Below are 24190 nucleotides of genomic sequence, written 5' to 3'. Positions count from 1 at the left end.
TCATTGACTCGCCTGCACAGGAAGGAAGTTAAAATCCGCGCATGAGCTCAATGCAACAAAGCAAACTGAGAGACGAATGTCTTAAAATACAGTGGGTAGGAAAAGTCGACACACCCCCGATGAAATACAATTTTTTTTGTGACGTTTTAAAAAACAAGACATCCATGATCCAAGCCGCTTAGCCTCACAAGGGTCACGGGAAATCTGGAGTTTACCCAAGCTGGCTTCACGCGAAAGGCGGACTACACCCTGAACTGGTCGCCAGTCAGTCGCAGGGCAGATGTCGACACAGTCACTGAGCGGGAATCGATCCCGCGCTGCCCGCAACAAAGGCTTGTGCGTGTACCGATACACCATCAGTGAAACAAGACAAAAAAATCTTTTTTAAACCTTCTACCATTCATCTAACCTGCAAAACACGGAATAAAAAATAAATTGAGTAGGGGGCAGGGGGAGTAAATATAAATAACAAAGACATTTTGGTTGCAAAAGTGTGCACACCCTTTTGCCACCATTTCAGGTGCCTCTGATTAACCCCAAGTAAACTTCAGCCGTTGTGGTTTGCTTTTCTCGACTTTCTTAAAGAAACGAAGATTTTGTGCTCACGATGACGTATTTTAAATTCGATCTACCTTGACTTAATATTTAACATGACGTTGAATATGAATGGGCACGGTGGTAAAGCGTTGGCCTCACAGTACTGAAGACCCGGGTTTGATCCCGGCCCCCGCATGTGTGGAGTTTGCATGTTCTCCCCGTGCCTGCGTGGGTTTTCTCTGGGCACTCCAGTTTCCTCCCACATCCCAAAACATGCAACATTAATTGGACACTCCAAATTGCCCCAAGGTGATTTTGTGAGTGCGGCTGTTTGTCTCCATGTGCCCTGCGATTGGCAGGCGACCAGTTCAGGGTGTACCCCACCTCCGACCCGTTGACGGCTGGGATAGGCTCCAGCACTCCCTGCGACCCTCGTGAGGATAAGCGGCAAAGAAAATGGATGGATGAACACGAATGGTTAATTCCGAACAGTCACACTTCAGTTTATAAGAGGGTGTGCACACTAGTGCAACCACATCCTCGTCCCCTTTGTACGATATATTTACAAATATTTGTTACGCAGTACAGTCGTTACAGTATCTCGGTGTGGTTTTGTTTCCCGCTGGCATTTGAACAGGGGTGTGTAGACTTTTTCTCCCCGATGAAATGGGACGAATCCGGTGCAGCAGCCGAGCCGAGCGGCGTTCAGGCGTCGTCCCGGGTTTGGATGACGTGGAAGAGCGTGACGTTGAAGAGCACCTGGTGCCCGTTGTTCCAGCCGTAGAGCGCCCGGTCCCGGGCGTTGTAGTCCAGCATGGACATGTGGAAGTACTGGTTGTGGAAGGGGATGTCGGTGTACTCGTAGGAGGACGTCCGGGTGGAGTACGCGTAGTAGACCTTGGCGCCGGTCAGGTGCGAGTTGGTGAGGTAGAGCGTCCCGCAGATCATGAAGGCCTCGCCGGCGTTGCGCTTGGAGTACTCGGTGTTCCACGTGGCCACGGCCCGCAGCGTGTCGGGGTCCAGGCGACTCAGGACCACGTTGCCGGCGTTGCGGTCGGTGGCGTAGACGGCCCACAGGCCCAGCTCGTCCGCCGTCAGGTCGATGTCGGAGAAGCCGCCCCACGTGTACGGGTACACGTTGTGGTAGCCGGCCGAGTCCAGCGCCCGCTGGGTCAGCACGCGGCGGCTCTGCAGGCCGTAGCGCACGATGATGTTGCTCTGCATCTTGTTGTAGTAGAGCGACCCGTTGTACACCACGTGGTTGGTGCCGGCCCACTTGAACGGCAGCGCGTACGTGCGGGACTCCGCGCCCGACGCGAAGTCCGCCATGGATTTGTACTCCTTGACGATCTTGTTGTTGGTGTAGCCGTCCATGTACCAAACCTGCGCGGCACAAAGAAAGAACAACGTGACAAATTTGGACTTTTTCTTTACAGTCATATTTCTGAAGAAAAATACATTCATTAGAAAATGGGAAAAAAAAAATTATGTTTCCAACGGCAGGGGGAAGAATTTTTCAGAAAAATCGTTTTGATGAAACAAGTTTGATGAAACTGTGTTGCCTGCAGAATTCTATTCAAATCTAAAATAATATAGATAAATCATAAAAATATATATATTTATCATTAATTAAATAATGAAAAAATACATATGATTCTGAGAGAAAAAAATCATATATATATTTTCCATTGTAAAAACAAGAAAGAGAAAAGGTTTTGTGTGTAAAAAGTAAAGTTAGACTTTTGAGGAGAGGTTTTGTGCTTCTTTTGAAAAATGGAAAACTGTTTCCTCGCTACATAATATTTTCAAAGTAAACATAGTATTTTAAAAAAACCTTTGGATTTCAATAGAAAATTATGTACATTTGTACAACTTTTAGGTGAAATTTGGAATTTTTTTCAGCAAATTTTGATGAGAATTTTTTTTTCAACAACAACAACAAAAAAATGATCTATTTCCAAAATAAAAATTGCTCCAAGTGTGCTGGCCTCTGACGTCTTCTTCGTGGACAGGCTGCGAGCACCTCACACTCACTTTGTTGTTTTTGGGAGACGCTTGCGGGTCCGTCATCCATGCGCCGAATCGGGTTCCGGACGTCTTCACTGTGACCGGGCCGCTGATCTTCATTAGCTTGCCGCACGCTGCAGGTGCACAGTCACAAAAGCGGATGGATGGATGGATGGATGGATGGATGGATGGATGGATGGATGGATGGATGGATGGATGGATGGAAAATAACAGATGGATGGATGAATAGCAAATAGCGATGATGGATGGATGAACAGAATGATGGATGGATGGAAAAATAGGGAGGATGGATGGATGGATAGACAGATGGATGGATGGATGGATGGATGGATGAATGGATGATAGATGAATAACAAATAGCGATGATGGATGGATGTGATGGATGGATGGATGATGGATGGATGGATGGAAAAATAGGGAGGATGGATGGATGGATGGATAGACAGATGGATGGATGGATGGATGAATGGATGATAGATGAATAACAAATAGCAATGATGGATGGATGTGATGGATGGATGAACAGATGGATGGATGAATAGCAAATAGTGATGATGGATGGACAAATGGGGGTGATGAATGGAGGGATGGATGCACAAATAGCAATGGATGGATGGATGGACAAACAGGGATGATGGATGGAAGAAAAACAGTGATGGTGGGATGGATGAACGGAAGGCCAAATAGGAATGGAAGGATGTTTTTTTTTTTTTTCGGCGACCGGACAGAAACGTCAACGGTCGAGTGCGCATCGGCGACTCACTGAGTTTGTTCATGCAGTTTCTCAGGCGCTTTTCCAAGCTGAGAACTTTCTGGTTGAGCTCGTCATAGTCGAAGGTCCCCATCTGGTCCTGGACGGCCAGCAAGACGTCGGACAGGTTCTTGACCTCCACCTTGAACTGGGAGATGATCCTGGCGTCCGTCTTGTACTGCTCCAGCACGGGGATCAGCGGCTGCAACGAGTCCATCTTCTCCTTCAGATCCTGAGGAAAAACAAACGGGAATACGCCCGGAATCTTCCACGGTTCCGGACCGGAACGCCCGAGGGAGAAGGAGCGGACCTGGAAGTTTTTGGTGGCCAGCGTCCTCCGGTCCGAGTCGACCTGCCTCAGCTTGGAGCGCAGACCTTTGATGAGGCTCTCCATCCTCACGATGTACTGGAAGTCCCTCTGGGTGCGCAGGTTCAAAACCTCCATGGACTGAGACATGTTCTGGACCTGCTCGGACATCATTCACTCATGAGGATGTGCTGGAGGTAGTGAGAAACATTTGCGCTTTTTATTTTACAATGTCATTATTCGGTCACGGTCTCACATCCTTAGTGCCGCAAAGCATGCTGGGAGTGCCTCCACCGTCCCAGTGACATCACAAAATCATTCATCAAGTATTTGTATAGATGAATTTGATTGATAAGCGAAGAAAAAAACACCCAAAACCCAGAAAATCCCAGTTGTTCCGTCCTCGCCTCTCTTCCCGCCTCACACTCTTGACACAAATGGCAACGTTTTGTTTGGGCCGACACAGAGAATGACTCAGCGCGAGCACGCGTGTGTGTGGATGTGTGCACGTGCCTTCTCCAGGAGTTGTCGCAGCTGGCGTCCTTTGGCGTCCCGGGAGCACAAAGTCTGCCCGGGTGCCACCACCGTGCAGACGCAGCGCCCGTCGGCGTCCCGGGCGGACCCGAACACTTGCCAGCCCTCCCGAGGACCCGCCGGGGTCTGCTTGGACAAACGCGTACGCACCGCGTCAAAAGTGATGACGCACGTAGCACTGAACATGTCGAAATATGTCACGCGTAATACACGTGTAAACAAACATGCTATTTCAAATGATTTCTATTATAAGAAAACGAGAAGTATCCATCCATCCGTGATCTGAGCTGCTCATCCTCACAAGTGGGAGCGCCACAGCCTAACCCCACACTTAGATAAAATACTCTACATACAATTTAGGTGTTTATTTTCTAAATTTCTTGGATATAAAATTATACTGTTATAATTGTTGCATAAAATATTACCATATCAATGGAAAATACATTATATAATTAAAATGAATAGTATTAAAATGTTGCTGCTAATAATAAACTAAAAAATATTATAATACCACTATTATATTATGTTTCATTTAATTAAAAATACTACAGTAAAGAAAATGATTGGGATAAAATTTATTCATACATCATTTAGATGTATACATTTCACACACGTTTTACACATTATATTTGAAATTTATAAGCGTCAAATATATATGTTTTATTATTATAGTCTGGATAGTATTACTGTATATATTGTACACAGGGAGATACATTTCACGTAACGAACAGGTGTATGCGATACAGTATGTATCAAAATGAAATGATTACAAATAAATTATACCTTTCATTTTAAGCACCGTATCATAAGATAGTGTTTCCGTCAAGATTTAATATTTGTACTTTATATAGTAGTTAAAAGATATTGAAGAGATAATTTAAGAAGAGTACTTGATTTAAAAAAAAAAAAAGCCTGATCTAGGACGTAATTTTCACATCTAATTAATATTACAATCACAGGAATAGCGATAATTGTCCGCATAATAACACTGAAATAATAATGATTAAAAACGTCGAGCGGAGCCGAACCTTATTGTTCCGAGATGTCCTTGAACTTACCACAGCCGGCCAGTAGCCAAACAGGAGCAGCACGAGCACGAACGCACACGAGCACGGCGTCCCCATCTCGTGACGTGACCACCACAACTTCCAACAAATCAACAAACAAACAAAAACCCAACTGGACGAATGTCACGTTTGCTTTCCCACTCGTGGTCCGACCATCCGCCGAGTCCGGTGTGGAGGGGGCTTGTCGCTCCAACAAATCAACAACAACAAAATAAAAACACAACAGATAGTGTGAAAACAAACAACAAACAAAAAAAAAAAAAACAGGCAGCGTTGAACCTCAGCTGGCCGTCCAGCCCCACTCGTGACGGAGGTTCTGTTGGTTTTGCTTCGGCTCGGAGGATCCAGCTGCTCCGATTGACGCGGGCACGCGCGTGCGCAGCGCCGCCGCCCGCCGCTGCCGACGAATTGTTTTTGTAATATGATTAATAAAACCATTTAAATATTCATACAAATCTTGGATATAAAATTGGAAAAAAGGACTTACTTTTATCTGGAAGATGTTCACATTTGGTCTCGTTTGTGAGCATAATTTGTGCTTCCAATTATGAAACAACGCACTCATCCAGTTTCAGAATCCAGTTTTAATATTTTTAAAAGGCACACAATAAGTCAACAAGGCTTTTTGGTGGTAAATTGTTGAAAAAAAAATTCGGCATGAATTCTAGAACAGACAAATATGGCCCACGTTTAGTTGAGGTATAAAGAATAAGAACTTTCTGACAATATTTATATTACTATTTCATTTCATTTTTTTATGGCTCGACTTCCCATTAAGTCATTAAAAAATACTAAAATGTCTTTTTGCGTTGCACTTTTTTTTTTTTGCCTGTTGTAATAAAAAGGCAATTTTATTTACAAACATTTTTCTACTTACAAATTTTGGGTGAAACGTGCTGGTTGTATATTTTCCTCAACATTTAAACAGGAAAAAAAAAACAAATTACGAGCTGGGACACATGCAAAGTCACTAAGGGTGGGGTGGATTCAGAAAGGCACAATATTGTACAAAATAATAATAATTATTATAATAATAATTACACTTTCATCAAAAAAGCAATTTGTGTAGCACCTTGAGTGTTTTGCGCAAACGCACGTCTGTGGCCGAGCGCGTGTCCGCCCGCCACGCCATCAAAAGTCCTTTTTTTGGGGTTTTTTGTTTTTCCTTTTGGGTCTGACTCGCTTCTCAGTCACGTGCTAGCGGCCCCGCGGGGGGCCACGACGGCACTCCCCGCTTTGCGCCCACCGACCCTGTCCGTCGGTGAGGAGGGGGGGGGGGGGGCAGTGGGAAAGAAGGGGGTAGGGGCTCGGGAGGGGTCTCTCGGCGGGAAGGGGGGGAGGTCTAGCCAAGGAAGCAGACGGGTCCGACCTCGAAGCCGAACCTCTGGTTGGAGTCGCCAAAGTCGTTGAGCATGACGTCGAGGATGGGCAGCTGGTCGATGCGAGGGGTGTTGATCTCCAGAATCGTCTTGGAGTAGCCCTGCTTGGACTGGAGGCACAACCAATCGGGTTTAGGGTTTCGGGTCCGAGTTCGGGTTTCAAATCAGGGTTGGCCGTCAGATTTTCAAATAACGGTTCAAACAAGTGTTAGGGTTTCAAACGGAGGACAGATTTTGAAATTGGGGTTTCAAGCCTGGGTTAGGGTCTCGAAACGAGATTTGGGGTTTCAAAGTAGTCGTTAGCTAGAGTTTTGAAACATCGGTTAGAGTTATGAACTGGTCTCAAATTAGGCTTAGAAACTCAAGTTAAAGTTCCAAAACAGGATTTCAAGACTGAGTTAGGCTCAGGTTTCAAATTTGATCTGCAAGGCAATGTCAGTTTTCACATAAGGGCTCCAAACCTGATTGAAACCAGATTCCAGCTACAAGCCTGTATTGGGATTTTAAAGTTGGGTCTGTTCTCAGGTTTAGGAATGTAAACTAATTCTTGAACTCATGGTAAGGGTTTCAAGCTATCTTTTCAAATTAGGTTCAGGGTTTTAAGTTTGGCTTTCAAGCCTGGGTTGGAGTCTCAAATCAGATTTGGGGTTTCAAAGTAGCCAGTAGCTAGAGTTTTGAAACATCGGTTAGAGTTATAAACTCGTCTCAAATTAGCCTTAAAAACTCTAGTTAAAGTTCCAAAACAGGATTTCAAGACTGAGTGAGGCTCAGGTTTCAAATTTGATTTGGAAAGGCAGTGTCAGTTTTCAAATAAGGGCTCCAAACCTGATTGAAACCAGATTCCAGCTACAAGCCTGTATTGGGATTTTAAAATTGGGTCTGTACTCAGGATTGTAAATTCACTTTTGAACCCAGGGTAAGGGTTTCAAGATAGCTTTTCAAATCAGGTTCAGGGTTTTAAGTTCGGCTTTCGAATCGGGGTTAGGGTTTCAGATCTGGATTTTAAAGTAGGGTTAGGGTTTAAAATTAGGCTTTCAAGCCTGAGTTAGGATTCCAAGATAGCGGTAGGCTTTCAAAGTAAGTTTTTAAGTCTGGGTTAAGGTTTGGAGTTAGGGTTTCAAAGTATGGTTTAAAGTATGGGTTAGGTTTTGAAGTTACGTGTTCAAACAAGACTGAAAGTAGTTCCAGGACTTACCGCACAGCCGTCAATCAGCGGCTTGATGAACGGGCTGTTGTCGTAGGACATCTCCTCGTCGTTGGAGCCCAGGAAGCGCAGAGCCTTGTCGTAACTGTCGGCGTTGGCGTCGTACCAGGCCGCCGACTGGTGGCACACGTACGAAAAGTTCTGGCGCGCCGACGAGCTCAGCAACTTCAAGAAGGTCATCTGGACCGCGTTGATGCTGTTCTCGGCCACGTCCACGTAGTTCAACTGGGCGTGGGCCGCAAAGGGGACGTCAGCATGGTAGAATTTCAAAACGCTAACAGTTCTTATGCCGAGATTTAGCAATAGAGCTAATTTAAAACAGAACACGCTTTTGAAGATTCATTTTACAACATGCCTTGTTAAAGAATGCTAACATCTAGCTATGACTGTGCTAAGCTATAGCGAGAACGCGACCTGACCACAGAAAGGCAGCTTGATGAGGATTTCACGTTATGTCCTGTTGCTAGGGACTACTTTTTGTGAGAATAGCTCATATGCTATCATGCTATATCATTTGCTATGCTAACACGTGGGAAAAACTGAAACTTAAAAGGAGAAAGCGCCAAGTCGGATCAATCCAGATCTTATGTCACTCCCTGGTACTGGCTACTATTTTAAAACGTTAACGATGTTAGATGAAATGCTAACGTTAAAATGTTGTATGATTACTAATATATCCAGATCACATCTTTAATACAGAATTGTATGGCATATTTTGTGGTCAGCTACTATTTGGAATGTGAATTCATCAAATGCTAACATGCTAACAGTCGCATTGCTAATGAATCTCAAGAAAGCGACCCAAAGTACAGAAAGAGCAAAGACAGTTCGACAAGGATTTTACTTTGCTCATATGGCACCAGTCTTACTTACAATTTTTCCACGTTTGAATTCACTGAACCAAGAACCGGGCACCTCCTTGGGCCAGTTAGATATTCTGACCTAAAAATGGAGAACAAGGTCACACGACCATGGTAAGTGGAGCTCCTTCGCACTGGATTCCATTGCGCTTGTTGTCTCAACACTCACTCCCGAGGACTTCTTGTCTGGGTTGATACACGTCTCGCCGCCCGCCGTGAAGTTACAGAACACTTTGATGGCGTCTCCTACGCAGCCCTGGTTGGGATCGATCCAATATTCACCTGTTGGGGGGAGAACGCAAGCATGAAGACGAGCAGAAGGTCCGTGAACTACTAGGGTTGTTTTCGTAGTCATTTACTCATTCCATATACTTGACATCTATAGTGAAGAAAATAAGTATTTGAACACCTGAGAAAACCAATGCTAATATTTGGTACAGTAGTCTTTGTTTGCAATCACAGAGGTCAAACGTTTCCTGTAGTTGTTCACCAGGATTGCAGACACCGCAGGAGGGATTTTTGCCCACTCCTCCACACAGATCTTCTCTAGATCAGACAGGTTACTTGGCTCCCTCCAAAGATTTTGTATTGGGTTTAGTTCTGGAGACTGGCTAGGCCACACCAGAACCTTGATGTGCTTCTTACGGAGCCGCTCCTTGGTTTTCCTGGCAGTGTGCTTCGGGTCATTGTCATGTTGAAAGACCGAGCCACGACCCATCTTTAATGCTCCGACGGAGGGAATAGAGGTTGTTCCCCAAAATCTCACAATACCTGGCCGCGGTCATCCCCTCCTTAATGCAGTGCAGTCGTCCTGTCCCATGTGCAGAAAAACACCCCCAAAGCATGATGCTACCACCCCCATGCTTCACAGAAGGGATGGTGTTCCTGGGATGGAACTCATCATTCGTCTTCCTCCAAACACTGTTCGTGGAATTATGAACAAAAGGTTTCATTTTGGTCTCCTCTGACCACAAAACCTTCTCCCATGAGACCTCTGTATCATCCAATGGCAAACTTAAGACGGGCCTTGAAACGTGTTGGTTTAAGCAGGTAAACCTTCCGTGTCATGCATAATTTCAAACCATGACGTTTTAGTGTATTACCATCAGTCACCTTGGAAACAGTGGTCCCAGCTCTTTTCAGGTGATTGAACAAGTCCTGTCGTGTAGTCCTGGGCTGATTCCTCACCTTTCTCAGGATCATTGAGACCCCACGAGGTGATATCTTGCATGGGGCTCCACTGATTGAGACTGACCGTCATGATTGCTCCAACAGTGAACCTTTTTTGACCAAGCTGCTTGGCAATTTCTCCGTAGCCCTTTCCAGCCGTGTGGAGTTGCACAATTTTGTCTCTGGTCTCTTTGGACAGCTCTTTGGTCTTGGCCATGTTACAAGTTTGAGTCTTCCTGATTGTATGGGGTGGACAGGTGTCTTTATGCAGCTAACGACCTCACAAAGGTGCATCTGATTCAGGATAATTAGTGGAGGTGGAGTTTTAAAGGCGGACTAACAGGTCTTTGAGGGTCTGAATTCTAGCTGATAGACAGGTGTTCAAATACTTATTTGCAGCTGTATCACACAAATAAATCGTTAAAAAAAAAATCATACATTGTGATTTCTGGATTTTTCTTTTTAGATGATCTCTCTCAGAGTGGACATGCACCTACGATGAACATTTCAGACCCCTCCATGATTTCCAAGTGGAACAACTTGCAAAATAGCAGGGTTTCAAATACTTATTTTCTTCATTGTATATCGGGACGTTTATGCATATTTGCTGCCATTTTCTTCCGTACTAATGTCATGCTAACTACAGTCTCGACCATGGCCTACCGTCCGGGAAGTCAGGCTGGCTGAGGCGCAGGTCGTTACAGGTGCGGGCGGGGTTGTCGGCGGTGCCCAGCGGGAATTTCATGCGCTCGATGTCCTGCTTGAGGTTGTTGAGGGAGCCGAACACGTCCTCCATGGCCAGGCCGTCGATGCTGTAGTCGTCCGACGGCTCGTCCGCCTGCTCCTCGGCGTGCCGCTTGTTCTTCCTTGACACGCGCTGGATGGGCAGCGACTGGATGATGTCGCCCGTTGGGCCCTGCGGAGAGCAAGAAAGACCTTGACCCAAACTGCACTGAATAAAGCCAAATTTGAAAGTGAAACGAAAATAAGGATATGATGAAGCCTTGGGTATGTTTTGATTTTTGACACAATAGATAAGGGAGGGGGGGGGGGGACTCACAGGAGGTCCAGGCGGTCCCATCACTCCGGGGTCTCCTTTCTGGCCTGCTGCACCCTGAAGGCAAAAAACAGCATCACACACAACATTAATAGAGAATCCATTACCAGGAATGAAGGAGGACAGATTGTAAAAACTCAACTTACAATTGATCCCTTGGAGCCTTTTTGTCCATGAGTTCCCTGGCAAAAACCAAAAACAAAAATTGGAAATAGAGATGGGCGAAGATGATGGTGGAGAACGGGGGGTGCAACTTACAGGAATACCAGGAGGACCAGGAGGACCCAGAGGACCTTGAGGACCCACAATACCCTGATGTGAGATAAAACCATATATTAGAATGGAATGAAGACTTTTCTCGAGACTTCACTTTGATATGAACTCACCGATTCACCCTTGCCGCCAGCGTTGCCCTGAAGTCCAGGCAGACCTCTGTCTCCCTTCTCTCCAGCGTCTCCAGGGGGTCCGATCAGACCGATCAGACCGGGGTGGCCCTGCACAAGAAGGCATCAGTATTCCGCTTGATTTTTAAAATCGAAACAGATGAATATATTGCAACAATTTGCAAGGAGCCACATTTTCTTTCTTCACAGTAGGGACGGTGTTCTTGGTATGGAACTCAACTGATGCTAATATATTGCAAGATTGCAAGTGACGAGAGCAAATCTGCTATGTTATTATTTATTAACGACTGCAACCTGAGGAGCGAAGTCGATTGATAACTTGTTGTTCAGGTACTTTTTCCTAATGTAAATAACGCTAATTATCATCGCTGTCTTACCTTCTCTCCCTTGAATCCCGAGTCGCCTTTCATGCCAGGAAGTCCGGGTGGTCCCTGTTGAGGGTCAGGATGGTGAGTGTAAAAGACAGTAGAAAAACCCGGCGCGGATCGACAGTATTTTAAGAGAACTTACAAGTGGTCCAGGAGGTCCGTCTTTTCCAGAGGCTCCAGGAAGTCCTTGCTCGCCCTAATATCCAACGGAAGACATATTTGACTTAACATGTCCGCTAACAAATACTTCAGGTACTTACAATATCACTACTCCTCATTTCCATTCTTTCAGACAGCAAAACGCAATACTCACAACGGGGCCGGGGATTCCTCGAAGACCCTCAGCACCTGGCTTTCCGGAGGGGCCCTGGGCTCCCACGGGACCGGTCTTTCCGGGTGGTCCCTCAGCTCCGGCTTCTCCCTGGGGGAGGCATCGGGGTTTTAAGTTTGTTAGAAAAAAAAGATTCTTTTTGTTTGTCCCATTAGGGGTCGCCATCGCGTGTGCTCTCAGATGAAACGCTCATATTTGTTTGGCACAGTTTTTACGCCGGATCCCCTTCCTGAAGGAACCCCTCAGGGGGAGTGGAGGCCCCAGTGAGATACGAACTCATGACCCCTGTTTTTTTTTGGGGGGGGTGGACTCAAGGTGTGCCAAATATTATCATATCTGAGTTGCAAGAACTGATTAATTGCCAACATGCAAGCTGGGATTGTACCATTCAAATTGTACATTTCTGATCAAGTATATTGCTAGCATGCTAACAGTTGGTCTGCTAAAATATAGCAAGAACGGCAACTTAGGTTTTTTTTTTTTTACTTGATCACACGTTGCTGTCAGGTACTACTTCCAATGAGAATTGGCCAAATACAAACATGCTAACTTATAGTAAGATAGTAGTCGAGAAAGCTATAACGTTGAAGGATTTGACATAATCGTGCTATTGAGTTGCTATTCCTCATGACAAATTATTAAATGCTAACACGCTGTTATTTTGTTCTGCTTCGATCAAGATTTCACCTTGGATCCTTTCTCTCCTTGTCGTCCTTCCTGTCCTGCCGGTCCAATGGGTCCCTTCAGAAAAAAAACAAAAAAAAAAAAAAAAAAAACAACCCACACAGTTATTGATGGCGCTATTATTTGATTCACTGACCTTGAGAGGTTTTCCGTTACGCTCCAAACATGCTAAAAGCTAAAAGCTGTCCGAACAGCCTTTGGGTCACCAGCATTGTTGTGGTGGGCCATTGGGGGCAATCATCAAATGTGTGTGTTTGTGTGTGCACCCAAGCGTGCTAATGCTAATGTGCATCATCGCGTACCATACGGAGTCCATTCTAAAGATTATTACTGCGACATCATTCATAAAATCAAAATCTATGATAATTATACGAAAGAACATTATTGCGGTACAACACGCGTTCTGCAAATTGTCATATAAAATGCACCATAAATTATGAGTAATAAGACAACAGTCATAGATGATATAATACACATTATACATTATTATAACTATGCATTAAAAGTAATAGATTTTAAAAAATGAAGCCTATAATGTTGTGTACAACTGTATTCCATTATGAATGACGTGATCTGTATCTTTAAATATGGCAAACACTCACCAAAGTTTATTAGAAATGTAAAATCAATTACATTCAATAAATATTAATAAAATAATACATGATTACTTTTATTATCCAACACTAACCCTATGATTGGATTAATATACTTTCTGATTATTATCAGGACAGTTTTGATGTCACACTGCATATTTTCATTAAGTAGCGCTCCAAATAAATGTCATATCATTATGATGCAATGTGGTTATTGTCCAATAAAATGTTCTACACCTTGAAAATATAGGGATTTTTTTTAATAATACAAACAAAAACATTACTTTCCAGACAACATCATTCATTTCAAATTTCAAATTGAAATCCCTCACCCGTTTGCCAGGAGGTCCTGGTACACCGGCCTCTCCAGAAGGACCTGGCGGACCCTAAAAGTCGGAAGGGAAAAAAAAATGGTATCATTGGGATGCAAATCTTCCTATTGCAAATTACCGATTTTTTTTTTATTTTTAGCAACATACCGGTTGACCGGGCTCTCCGTCGTCTCCCTTGTCACCTCCTAAACCGTCAAGGCCCTAAATGAAATGTTGAGATTTTTGAAACATTCAAATCAATATACATTTGCAACCACACAAAATGGATGCCACACGATGACGCGCCATGATGATGTACAGCAGTTACATTAGCAAATAACCACAACATAAAAAATAGGGATAAATTATTAATCTATATCTATCTAATTTATATTGTATGTATGTAACACTTACAGCAGCACCTGGCTCACCAGGAGGGCCGGGATCTCCTGGGAAGCCGGCAGGACCCTGTAGAGACAATGAAAAGAATAAGTCAGCTTTTTAAATGGAAAAATATATAAATATATATGTCATGATTTCAAGCATTTCCACATACAGGGTTACCCTTGGGACCATCATCTCCAGGGGGTCCGCGAGCCCCGGCGGGTCCTGCGGCTCCGGGTGGTCCGGAGTCTCCCTTCTCGCCAGTCTCTCCTCGGAGTCCCTGAAGATGGAAAAACCCACCGTGGTGCGATTCTGTCACCACAACAACTTCTGCGCTGTCATATTTGATATTTACATTTTGAGTGAAAAGGACTTACAGCTGAACCTGGCTCTCCGGGTGATCCTGGGTTCCCGGCTTCACCAGTTTCTCCCTGTTGAGCGACAAGAAAGAGTTTAGCAAGCTGTGTTAAATGCAGCAAAATACTGATTACCATAGAGTAGCCTTTCCCCAAAATCAAAACAACATCCCGAGAGAGCTGGAGTACCCGCTCTTAATCAAACATACACAATCAAAAACACCCTCATCTTCCCTGCGACCCCCCCCCCAAAAAAAAAAAAATAGAAGCTAGCTGCACATAGCTTGATTGTCAAGTTTAAGCCTTTTGAAGCCATGAAGACCCTTCAACATTTCAACAGCGGTGGCGCACCACCATTCCCTGAACACACCTTCAAATATTGACACATTATATTAATTACGTACGGGCTCATTGCCAGAATATCAATTTTACATCATAAGCAGCCTTTCACAAACCTTTTAAGTCAGTAAAATCTTGTCCAAACACGTGTTGTGAAAAATGTAGCTACCACGAGCTCGGTGCGCACAGCGAGATCGGACGCAGCCGCCTTCGACACCCCACCAGAGAAGGCGCACCCCCTAAAACAGTACCACAAAAACCTCACCTTCTCGCCCACCGCTCCTGGTCCTCCGATACCACCTGGAGGTCCTTGAGCTCCCTGCGAATGCAGCGTACAGCACATGAGAATGAGGGCCGCCAATAAAGGATATAAATATTACATAACAGGGAAAACAAACTCACACTGGCTCCACCAGGACCCTGAGGGCCACGCGGGCCTGGCGGTCCAGGGGGACCCTGTATAAAAAGACATGGACATGAAGTTATTTCTCAAAATATTCACATTATGATATTTAAAATTCTCAAAAACCCACCATAGCGCCAACGTCGCCGTTCTCTCCCTTTTCGCCTGGAGGGCCTGGCAAACCCTGGAAGAGGTCCGAGTCGTATTTGTCAGAGTAGGAATTTTCAAACTTCTTTTTTTTTTTTAAATTACAACTTTACAAGTAAAACATTTTAGCTTGTCAGAGAGTTAGAATCATAATATTCAGTTACACTTTGGATCACATTGATTTTTGAAAAATGTCATCTTTATAATTTCACACTTTTTTTGTGGAGGCTCATATGAAGCACAATAGTCTAAACTCCAAATCGCACAATTTGTTTGGATGTTTTCCACACACTGTACACATTGAATGCGACAAAAGCATTCGGCACATATATTCCCTCGGTCTCACGCTTACCTTTTCCGTTCGAATGCCCCCTAGTGGCCGTTAGGAAAAATGCACACATTAGCCGCATCACCGCATAAACCGCAGGGTTGAAAGCGTGTGAATAAAGTCATGGCTTATAGGCCGGAAATTACGGTAATTGATAATTGCCCGAGGCTACTCTTCGGAATGTTGCGAACGTGGACAAATAAATAAAGCGTCGAACAGCGTGTGGGCTAATAAATAACGACAGTGTTTGTCAAAATAGATATTGGATTAGAAAGATGCACACTTTGTACGCTAATATTTCTCTTTCTTTGAAGTGTTCAACATCTCCACATGCATATTCAGCTGCATGAGCAATAAAACAATCTATTCGTTCATTGCTCGCAGTGAAAAAAAATTCGTTCGTGCTGTGGTCCGAGTGGACATTCACTGAAGGCCATTCTTAATTAAAAGAGAGGAGATCAGAGGAGTGCAGGAGGCCCAATTAAAACCCACTTGCGGTGAATAAAGACGTTATCGCTGGCCGGCGGGCGCGCTCCGACTATGGAGGATATTAACTTTCAGAAGTGAGGCGTAAGTTTCTTGTCCTTTGGATTAAAAGACGAGGCGGCTTCTTCTTTCATTTTGTGGGCTGATTTAGTTGCATCTTTCTCTGCTAAAATTTACTTTGAAAAATTCCCTAGTGCGCCGTTGCTCCTTACTGTTTTTGTTCCCACTCCACTTGGCTTGTTTAGATTCTGCTAATTGGCAAAGCTTTTTCTAAACAAAGGACTTTGGTTCGGAAAATCTTCTGTCACTGCATGTGTTAGCTTTTTGTGCTAGCAATGAGCGAGGTCGCCAGTTATCTTGTATGCATGCGGCTCGGCACACTGCGAAGCGCTAAACGTTAGCGCTGACTGATTTGTAACTCGGCGTATTTAAAGCAAGAGAAGGCGGGAGGGGAAACAAGCATTATTTAACCGGGAGCGAGGCCTCATGAATTTTTAAAGTCGTGTCGACGAGATGAAATGTCATTAGCAGGAAGTCATTTGTGCTCAGGAAAACAAATGACGAGGCGTACATTTCGACAGGGTTACGTGTTCGGGGAGTAGCAGAAGGAAGAAGGACAAACCTGTAGTCCGATGGGTCCCGGAAGACCGGGGAAGCCGCGGGATCCTTCGTCTCCTTTCTGGCCAAACATCCCCTGCTGACCTCTGGGGCCGGACTCGCCGTCGGTGCCCTACGGGAGGCCCAAAAGAGTCACGTATTCAAGGTTACGCGGTTGAGGGGAGGGTCAATAAGCACTTAGCAACCCAGATACGGGTCCATCGGGGAGGACAGTTCACTTAACGACAATCCTCAAGGTCGCCGTTTGATGACCGCTTGTGCCGATATTTATTTTTCTTTCCTTTCCATTGAATATGCGATCATAGCTTTTCACAGTTGTTCTAACAAAAGGAAGGACATTTTGTACATGACGGTACACAGTGGAGCGACTGATTAGATCGTCTGCCTCACAGTTCTGAGGACGACGGGTTCAAAACCGGCTGCGCTTGTGTGGACTTCGGACGTTCTCCCCGTGCCTATGTTTTCTTCAACTACTCCGGTTTCCTCCCACTTTGCAAAAACATGCTTGCGAGGTTGATCGAAGACTCTGGATGGGAGTGCGAAGTGTTGTTTGTTTGTATGTGCCCTCTGTTTGGCTGGCGACCACTTCAGGGTGGACCCCGGATTTCGCCCAAAGACAGCCGGGATAGGCTCCAGCACGTTTGTGACCCTCATGACATTAAGCTTGAAGGAAAATTGAAGGATGGATGAATGTATTGGTCAAATTACATGAACTTTGTTATCCTAGAATTCAACATTTTTTATCTTAATATTTTATTTTTTATTCCACCATATAATTGTGACTTTTTGTCTAATGACTTAACATTCTTCCTAAAAATGTTTTTCCCTCTTTAAATTCAGATTTTTGGGGTAGGAAAATAACTCTTAATCTTGTAAAATTACAGTTTCCCACCACAGTTACACTTGTAAAATATCCATCCATCCATTTTCTTTGCTGCTGATCCTCACGAGCGTCGCGGGGAGAGCTGGAGCTGATCCCAGCTGTCAACGGGCAGGAGGCGGGGTTACACCCTGAACTGGTTGCCAGCCAATCACAGGACACATAGAGACAAACAGCCGCACTCACAATCACACCTAGGGGCAATTTAGAGTGTCCAGTTAATGTTGCATGTTTTTGGGGATGTGAGAGGAAACCGGAAATAATATATACTTGAATTTTAATTTTCTTCTTCCCGAGCTTCTCACCCACTCTCTCAGGGAAAGATCTCGCCTTCCAGTCCACAAGACCGACAGCATGGGGCAATTAGAGAAAATAAATCACAAAACGATTTTTCTCCTTGTAAAATGATGACATTTTCCCCTATCGTCAAGATTTGCTTTTATTGTATATAACTTTTAATTTACTCCAGGTCCAGAATTTGTCCCAGCATGACCCCAATTCCCCCTGGCAAGTTACGGGGTACAGAGATTTTCTTTTTCAATTTACCCCTCAAGTGACCCCAAACAGAAGCTCCACTGAAAAATAAACAAATGAATAAACAATATTCTAAATTAAGTTAACAAAAGCGTGTCGAGTGAATCTAGGCTAGGACTTCCATTAACCTTCTCGGTCTGATCAAACCTTTCGTGAAAAGAATAATAAGCACAAATTAGCAGAGCTCTTGCGGCGCCACAGCAAATGCAGCGCAGACGACGTTGATATGAATTGACAAATAAATATTCACTAATTGCCTATTCAGCGCAGCCGTGCTACTGCTCTTGGCCAGAATTTCCTCATCATTTCCGCACCCCGCAGATGCCGACTTTTGGCTGCTAAAGATCGAACATTTACAACAACGTAACGCTCGTTATGCTCCCTCCTCCCCTCGGGTTATTGCCCACCGCAGAAAATCTCGCGCTAATGAGGCCGACGCGGGGGCGAGCGCGTCGGCCGCGCCGAGGCGGTTTCCCTCTCTTAGCTCGTGATTGGCAGCTCGGCACGCTGACGTGCCGCTGTCTGCCGTCTGCGTTATTTTTTTATGATAACAACGTCAGCGTGGCTTGTTAAAAGTTCCCCAAGAGTCGGACAAAACTCTGCAATCAATTGCAATAATAGTTTGGTCTCCGGAGTGCCTGCCATCCATCATAAGAGAAATTATACAATCAAGTAAATGTTTTGTTAGCAGCTTATTTCTCAAAAGGTGTCGGCACCTTTTGGCTAATTTCCATAATATTACCATCAAATTTATCAGCCCATGATTGGCAGCTAGTCTGGGATAACATCCTCCTTTTTCAAGCCATGGCTGCATACAGTGAACACACGCGTTTGCAATTTGTGATTTTTAACCCTTTAAAGATTTTTGGGGTGGCTTCTTGGGGCCAAGGAACTATGTGGAAGTGAGTGGAGGAGCTTCATTTAGTGAGACAATAGCCTTGGCACATAGAGGGGATCCTCTGTTTACAATAGTACTGCCATATGATGTTTCAAAAGTTGAAGAATGTATTATTTTGCGCATTGTGGTAAGAAATAAATCGTCATGTGGCGCAGGGAGCAGTTCTTGCAGTTTTTCCTTTTGGGGGCTGTTTGTGTTTGTCCACTGCATGCGCCACATGCATGGATCCACCACACCGACTGACAAGCGACATCTGCCATCTTGGTGATGAAGTGCTGCCTTCAGAGTGAAAATACGATCCCTGATTTTCCTGTCTACATGGGCTATGGCTTTCTTCTTCACATTAAGTCGACTTGGCTCATCGCAACTTGCTAGCTTGGGGCGCTAGTCATCATAGTAAAGACGTACTAGGATTTGGTAACCTGGTTTTAGCATCACACGCCCCCTCCCTCAAAACAAGCAATAAAAACTGGATGTTTTTTTTTTTTTTTAAAGGATAACTGTCACGCACTGAGAAAGTCGAAAATGAACGTGAAGTGGTACTCACAGCTGGACCAGGAGCTCCGATCACTCCTTGAAGACCAGTTGGACCTGGTGGACCCTAAAGGAGGAACAATTATAAAGCTTATAATGACAACACATCCTCATAGTTTTCCGCCAAATAAACATTTTATACGAAAGCTTTTGGACTTACAAGTTCTCCCTTGTCTCCTTTACCTCCCTTCTGTCCGGGTCCACCGACCTCTCCCTGCAGGGGCGATGCAAAAAGCAGCAGAGCTTACTTTCCTCCCCGCCATTCTCAATCTTTAAATGTACTTTTTCAAAGTCACCTTCACCGCGGTTGGCCCGGTAAATATTTCTCCCGAGACGCTTATTTGATTGGCCCACACAACAACCTTGAAGCGAGTACTTTCGCTTAACTGATTGTGCGCGGAGGACGTGACTGGGACTACTTTACACCCACCTTGTCACCGTCCTCTCCGGGCGGGCCCTGAGGTCCGCCTGAACCGGGAAGACCAACAGGACCTTGGATGCCATCGCGGCCAGCGGGGCCCATGGGACCTTTCTCTCCCTAATGACATAAAAGATGACAAATGGATTGTAGGAACCATGCGAAAACAATTGACCGTGGGGTAAATAAAGCTACTTACAGGAGCTCCCTTCTCGCCAGCCGGTCCTGGTGGTCCCGTGGGGCCGTTGCGTCCCGTCAGGCCGATGGGACCTCCGGGACCAGCAGCGCCCCTCTCACCGGGGGAACCCTGTCACATTGAATGCATCGGTCAGTGTGAGATCAATTACCTCCTGGCTGGACTTGTTTGACGCATAGATGCATTTTACTCAAACATAGTGCTAAGGTTTCATTAAGGTGACATTTCAAAATAAAAGCCGTAAATGGCACTGATGTCTGATGTAGTTTAATGTGAATTTTTTATTTTGAAGTTGCCCCCTCTCTGGCTTTGCAGTTTGTGAACGCGCACAACTGACCAACAGAACCTTATAATTCCTTGATGATTCACAATATGGACGGGGATTTTCAGATGAAAAGTCAATGCTTTGTGCCTTTTATGCATTAACTGTATTTCCTTCCAGTAAGATGGAATTCATGATCGCACTTTGTAATAGCACATTGATTCAGTTTGTCCTTGGTAAAGGAAAATGATTTTTGAATACCTTTATTATTATTATTTTGCTATCATCTATCATTTATTCTGACATAAAGGTTCATTTTGCACTGAAAAACGGTTACATATTGTTTGGTGAGAAGTACTCCAATCAAAAAACCCAGTGTTGAGCGGTCAGCAAGGGTTCTTTAGGTTTAGAAGAGCCCAATGTTGTGTTCTTAGCCATTCTTGGGTGTAAGACAAAAATGCATCACTTTCATCCGGAATGGGAGGCGGACAACTTTTTCACTATGTCATTTTCGAACTGCGTTTGCCTTATCTGCTAGCATAGTGAAATGTGCCGTGGCATTTTCGAGCTGTTTATGGAAAATACGACACCGACATGCCGCCGAAAAGCAAGCTGAGAATGAGAAAAGTAAACGAACTAAAATCCCAATTGGTCGCGCGGCAAAATCTCTGAATCTGGGTGAACCAGCCCAGGTGTGCATTTTCATTCGTGTGGCGTTTAGTGATCATCTACGTGAACTCAGATAGTTAAAAAAAAATGTTAAAAGTTAATTATGTTGTTATAATGGCTCATGCGGTTATGCAAGGTACACAAACATACATTTACACAATCCCCAATATACTTTAAATTAAATATGTTTTGCATTTTTGTAGTCGATCGCGAGAGGCTGGCTGCTTGAAAAGTAGGTCTTGGGGTAAAAAAGTCTGGGCAACCCTGCTCTTGAATTACAATTTTATGCTCTTCCGACTTTATTCCACCCTGCACAGATTCAATACCCCCTTGCAGTACAAGATTCAGCAAAGCAGCTTCATTTTCACACTACCGTACTCTGAAATATAATATGAAGCAGGTGAGGTGAGGTTGAGGCAGACATGCTAACAACTAGTTAGCCACTGTGCTAACTACGTAATTAAAGCAGGTTCATGCTGATTTAAATCGCAGCATGTCGGTGTGGCTCACATATTGGAACACAATGGTAGCACACAGCTAAAGCCGTCATATATGGTCAAAATTATGGTATACCACAGGCTAAATTGAATGAGAAAATAAAAGCCTTGGAGCTCTCTATGTTGCAATCCCCTTCAACGACTTTGCAGCAGTCGCAGGAAGTCAGGGTGTTGCGCTCTCCATCCCAAAATATTCTCGCCAATTTGAGCTAAGTGCCTCCTCGCGGTCTCTTTCACAGATGATCTTTTCATGTCGGTGTATCGGCAGTCATCTGACGGGCTGTCGCCGGAGAGGTACTTTGGGGGGTGTAATTATAAGAAGGGTCGCGTTTCGAAATCGGCTGTCTGTCAGCTCCATCGCGCCCCCGCGGAGGCTTTTCAAGAGTCGCGCTAATGTGCGGATTACGCCACCATTAGCGAGCCTGCTCACCCTTCCAATTTGAGTGGGTACAATTACTACCGGTGGGGGGTTGTGCTTTTAGCGCAAAATATCAGTGAAACCAAGTTTTTCCTACATTGCATTTGAAATGAGATTCAACAAAAATTGTGTTCATAGAACCAAGTGTTGATAGTACAAATGCACGACTTACGATGGGACCGGGGGGACCCTGGGGACCTTCTCCTCCTTTCAAGCCACCTGGACCCTGAAAGCACAAAGAAAGGAGAGGTTGGTGTCACATGATGACACCCCCCCCCCCCCAAAAAAAAAAAGAAGAACCCATGGTGGAAAAGACAGGAAGTCTTTCATTTTGGTTTGAAGATGTCATTTGAGGATCATTTTGGCTAGTGCCAAGTGTCATTGAAAAGCAAACCCTGGAAAAGGAGTTTTTGAAATATTGTCTTATTACTACCAAATTTGAACCACGTATACTCAGATCAGATGAATGATGCCAATCTTGGTCATTGAATGTGGGTGAAGCAACAAGAAATTTGGTAACCACAGAAGAGTCTCAAGAAGTAATGCCTGAAAAGACAAGACATCTGCCATTTTGACAACTTCGGCATCATCTTGATAAAGATTTACATTTGGCCACGAATCTATGAATTGCGAGAGAGTTTAGCATTCAAAGTCTGGTTCGCTTAGCAGCTTAGTAGGCATGTCTGTCATTAGTAGATAAATAAAAATGGAACAACTAATGTCGGAAAAGACAGGAAGTCTGCCATTTTGGTTCAAAGCAGTCAGAGTGCAGTAAAATTGGATTTTCTGTAGCCCATAAACTCATAAATGAAAAGGTATAGGCAGCTTTTCAGTTTCGTTTGAGCGTCAATCTTCGCCGAACGAACTCGTCTTATAGATTTTTTTTATTTTAAATTTAAATAATATAAAAAATAATGATAATTGGATGAGACTAAATTCAGGAATGTGTGTAGCTATCATCATTTTGGGTGGGCGGAGCCTGGCAGGAAAGTTCAACCACTCACCTTGAAATTGTAATAGCTCAATTTAATAACCGAATTTACTTTGTATTAGGTAAAATGCCCCCGTAGCGTTGGTTTCGTAAACCAGGGGTCGTGAGTTTGTATCCCACTGGGGCCTCCACTCCCCGACAGCGGTTGCGTCAGGAAGGGCATCCGGCGCAAAAACAGTGCCAAACAAATATGAGCGTTTCACTGTGGTGACCCCTAATGGGACAAGCCGAAAGAAACTCACTTTTACGTTGTATAAGGTAAAAAATCATGATGTAGAAGTCTGGGTCCATCTATGCCTGTTTGGCCATCATTTGTCGTTTGTCTTCTTGGCTATGCAGTGAGCGCTGTGCATTCATCTGCGCTGAATCACCGCTGCATAGGGGGGGGTCTGCTAGCCAGACGCAATAAAGGACTTTCATTACCGTAACTCATTCGTGAGCTCTCCAGAAGTGCCAGCGGGCAAGGAGGATGCCGAGTGAGCAGAAGATTCCAGCCACACACACAAAAAAAAAAGGAAGTATAGGCTCATATATACTGTATGTGTGTGCATGTAAAAACGTTTCTACACTTGTATGATGATTAACGAAGTATATAAATGTGAATTCTGAATCCATTACGCATCATTTGTCATCAAGTATTTTATTTTTTTAAATTTTTGCTTATTTTGACACGCGTACGACCATTAAAACGGCAATAGTTGTAATAGTTACAGACAAAACATTGTTTCAACAGTAAACAAACATCGTGTGGTTTTTTTTTTTTTTTTTTTTTTTACAGGAAAGTCAGTGTTACCTACCATGCCACCAGGAAGACCTCTTGCCCCCTGGAAGCCCCGCAGACCTGCAGGTCCTGGCTTACCGCCGGGCCCCTGAGGGCCTGGATCTCCCTGTAGGGAGACAAACAACCTATTCAGAGACTGTCAAGGGGAACCAAAAGTTACACTTGAGAGCAAGCAAAATGGTAGCATTGTTTTTAAAAAAAGCACTTTAGCCTTAAGTATACTGTACTTCTTAAATAATAATTGTAATAATTACTAAATTGGTTGCATGACTTTCAACAGAAAATGGCAATAATATTTTGACACACACACCAGATGCAACATCAATTGCGACACATGGCTATCAGTGCAGTAGCGCCGCACCGTTTCGGAAAAACAATAAAAGATGTGACGTTTTGCTGCATGCTTTGAAGGTGGAAAAGTCCCACCATCTGCTGGACAGACAACGGGAGCTTGATTTACGAGTTG

The 24190-nt window shown here is 44.3% G+C and overlaps 2 protein-coding genes across 15 annotated transcripts in view; both read right to left on the bottom strand.

The window, feature by feature from the left end:
• LOC133510399 (noelin-3-like) lies at nt 1-5593 on the bottom strand. Of its 3 annotated transcripts, XM_061838255.1 has the most exons (6): nt 5216-5593; nt 4137-4286; nt 3627-3782; nt 3329-3548; nt 2572-2678; nt 1-1920 (listed from the first exon to the last, which is right to left on the bottom strand). In XM_061838255.1, the coding sequence occupies exons 1-6, from the start codon at nt 5279-5281 to the stop codon at nt 1243-1245; spliced, it is 1377 nt and encodes a 458-aa protein (XP_061694239.1). In that variant the 5' UTR covers nt 5282-5593; the 3' UTR covers nt 1-1242. The 3 variants fall into 3 exon arrangements, with proteins under 3 accessions (XP_061694239.1, XP_061694236.1, XP_061694238.1); XM_061838252.1 differs by having other exon boundaries at nt 3329-3782; XM_061838254.1 differs by having other exon boundaries at nt 3329-3782; nt 4137-4283.
• A 195-nt stretch (nt 5594-5788) lies between these two features.
• Nucleotides 5789-24190, bottom strand: part of LOC133510397 (collagen alpha-1(XI) chain-like) — a 261978-nt gene continuing 243576 nt past the window's right edge. For all 12 annotated transcript variants that reach the window (XM_061838240.1, XM_061838238.1, XM_061838239.1 and 9 more), the window contains 28 exons: nt 23741-23830; nt 22125-22178; nt 20110-20217; nt 19923-20030; nt 19653-19706; nt 19506-19559; nt 16651-16758; nt 15198-15251; nt 15067-15120; nt 14930-14983; nt 14347-14400; nt 14142-14249; nt 14000-14053; nt 13754-13807; nt 13607-13660; nt 12685-12738; nt 11980-12087; nt 11809-11862; nt 11676-11729; nt 11281-11388; nt 11153-11206; nt 11041-11076; nt 10898-10951; nt 10501-10753; nt 8837-8949; nt 8681-8749; nt 7799-8032; nt 5789-6713 (listed from right to left, as the gene is read on the bottom strand). In XM_061838240.1, the coding sequence (XP_061694224.1) occupies nt 6567-6713; nt 7799-8032; nt 8681-8749; nt 8837-8949; nt 10501-10753; nt 10898-10951; nt 11041-11076; nt 11153-11206; nt 11281-11388; nt 11676-11729; nt 11809-11862; nt 11980-12087; nt 12685-12738; nt 13607-13660; nt 13754-13807; nt 14000-14053; nt 14142-14249; nt 14347-14400; nt 14930-14983; nt 15067-15120; nt 15198-15251; nt 16651-16758; nt 19506-19559; nt 19653-19706; nt 19923-20030; nt 20110-20217; nt 22125-22178; nt 23741-23830 (2400 nt within the window). In that variant the 3' untranslated portion in view covers nt 5789-6566. The remainder of the gene's footprint in view (nt 6714-7798; nt 8033-8680; nt 8750-8836; nt 8950-10500; nt 10754-10897; nt 10952-11040; nt 11077-11152; nt 11207-11280; nt 11389-11675; nt 11730-11808; nt 11863-11979; nt 12088-12684; nt 12739-13606; nt 13661-13753; nt 13808-13999; nt 14054-14141; nt 14250-14346; nt 14401-14929; nt 14984-15066; nt 15121-15197; nt 15252-16650; nt 16759-19505; nt 19560-19652; nt 19707-19922; nt 20031-20109; nt 20218-22124; nt 22179-23740; nt 23831-24190) is intronic.

The sequence above is a fragment of the Syngnathoides biaculeatus genome, chromosome 13, assembly GCF_019802595.1.
Source record: "Syngnathoides biaculeatus isolate LvHL_M chromosome 13, ASM1980259v1, whole genome shotgun sequence".
NCBI lineage: Eukaryota > Metazoa > Chordata > Actinopteri > Syngnathiformes > Syngnathidae > Syngnathoides > Syngnathoides biaculeatus.
The sequence above is the reverse complement of the archived record's forward strand: the minus strand, read 5'-3'. Positions and strand labels throughout refer to the sequence as shown.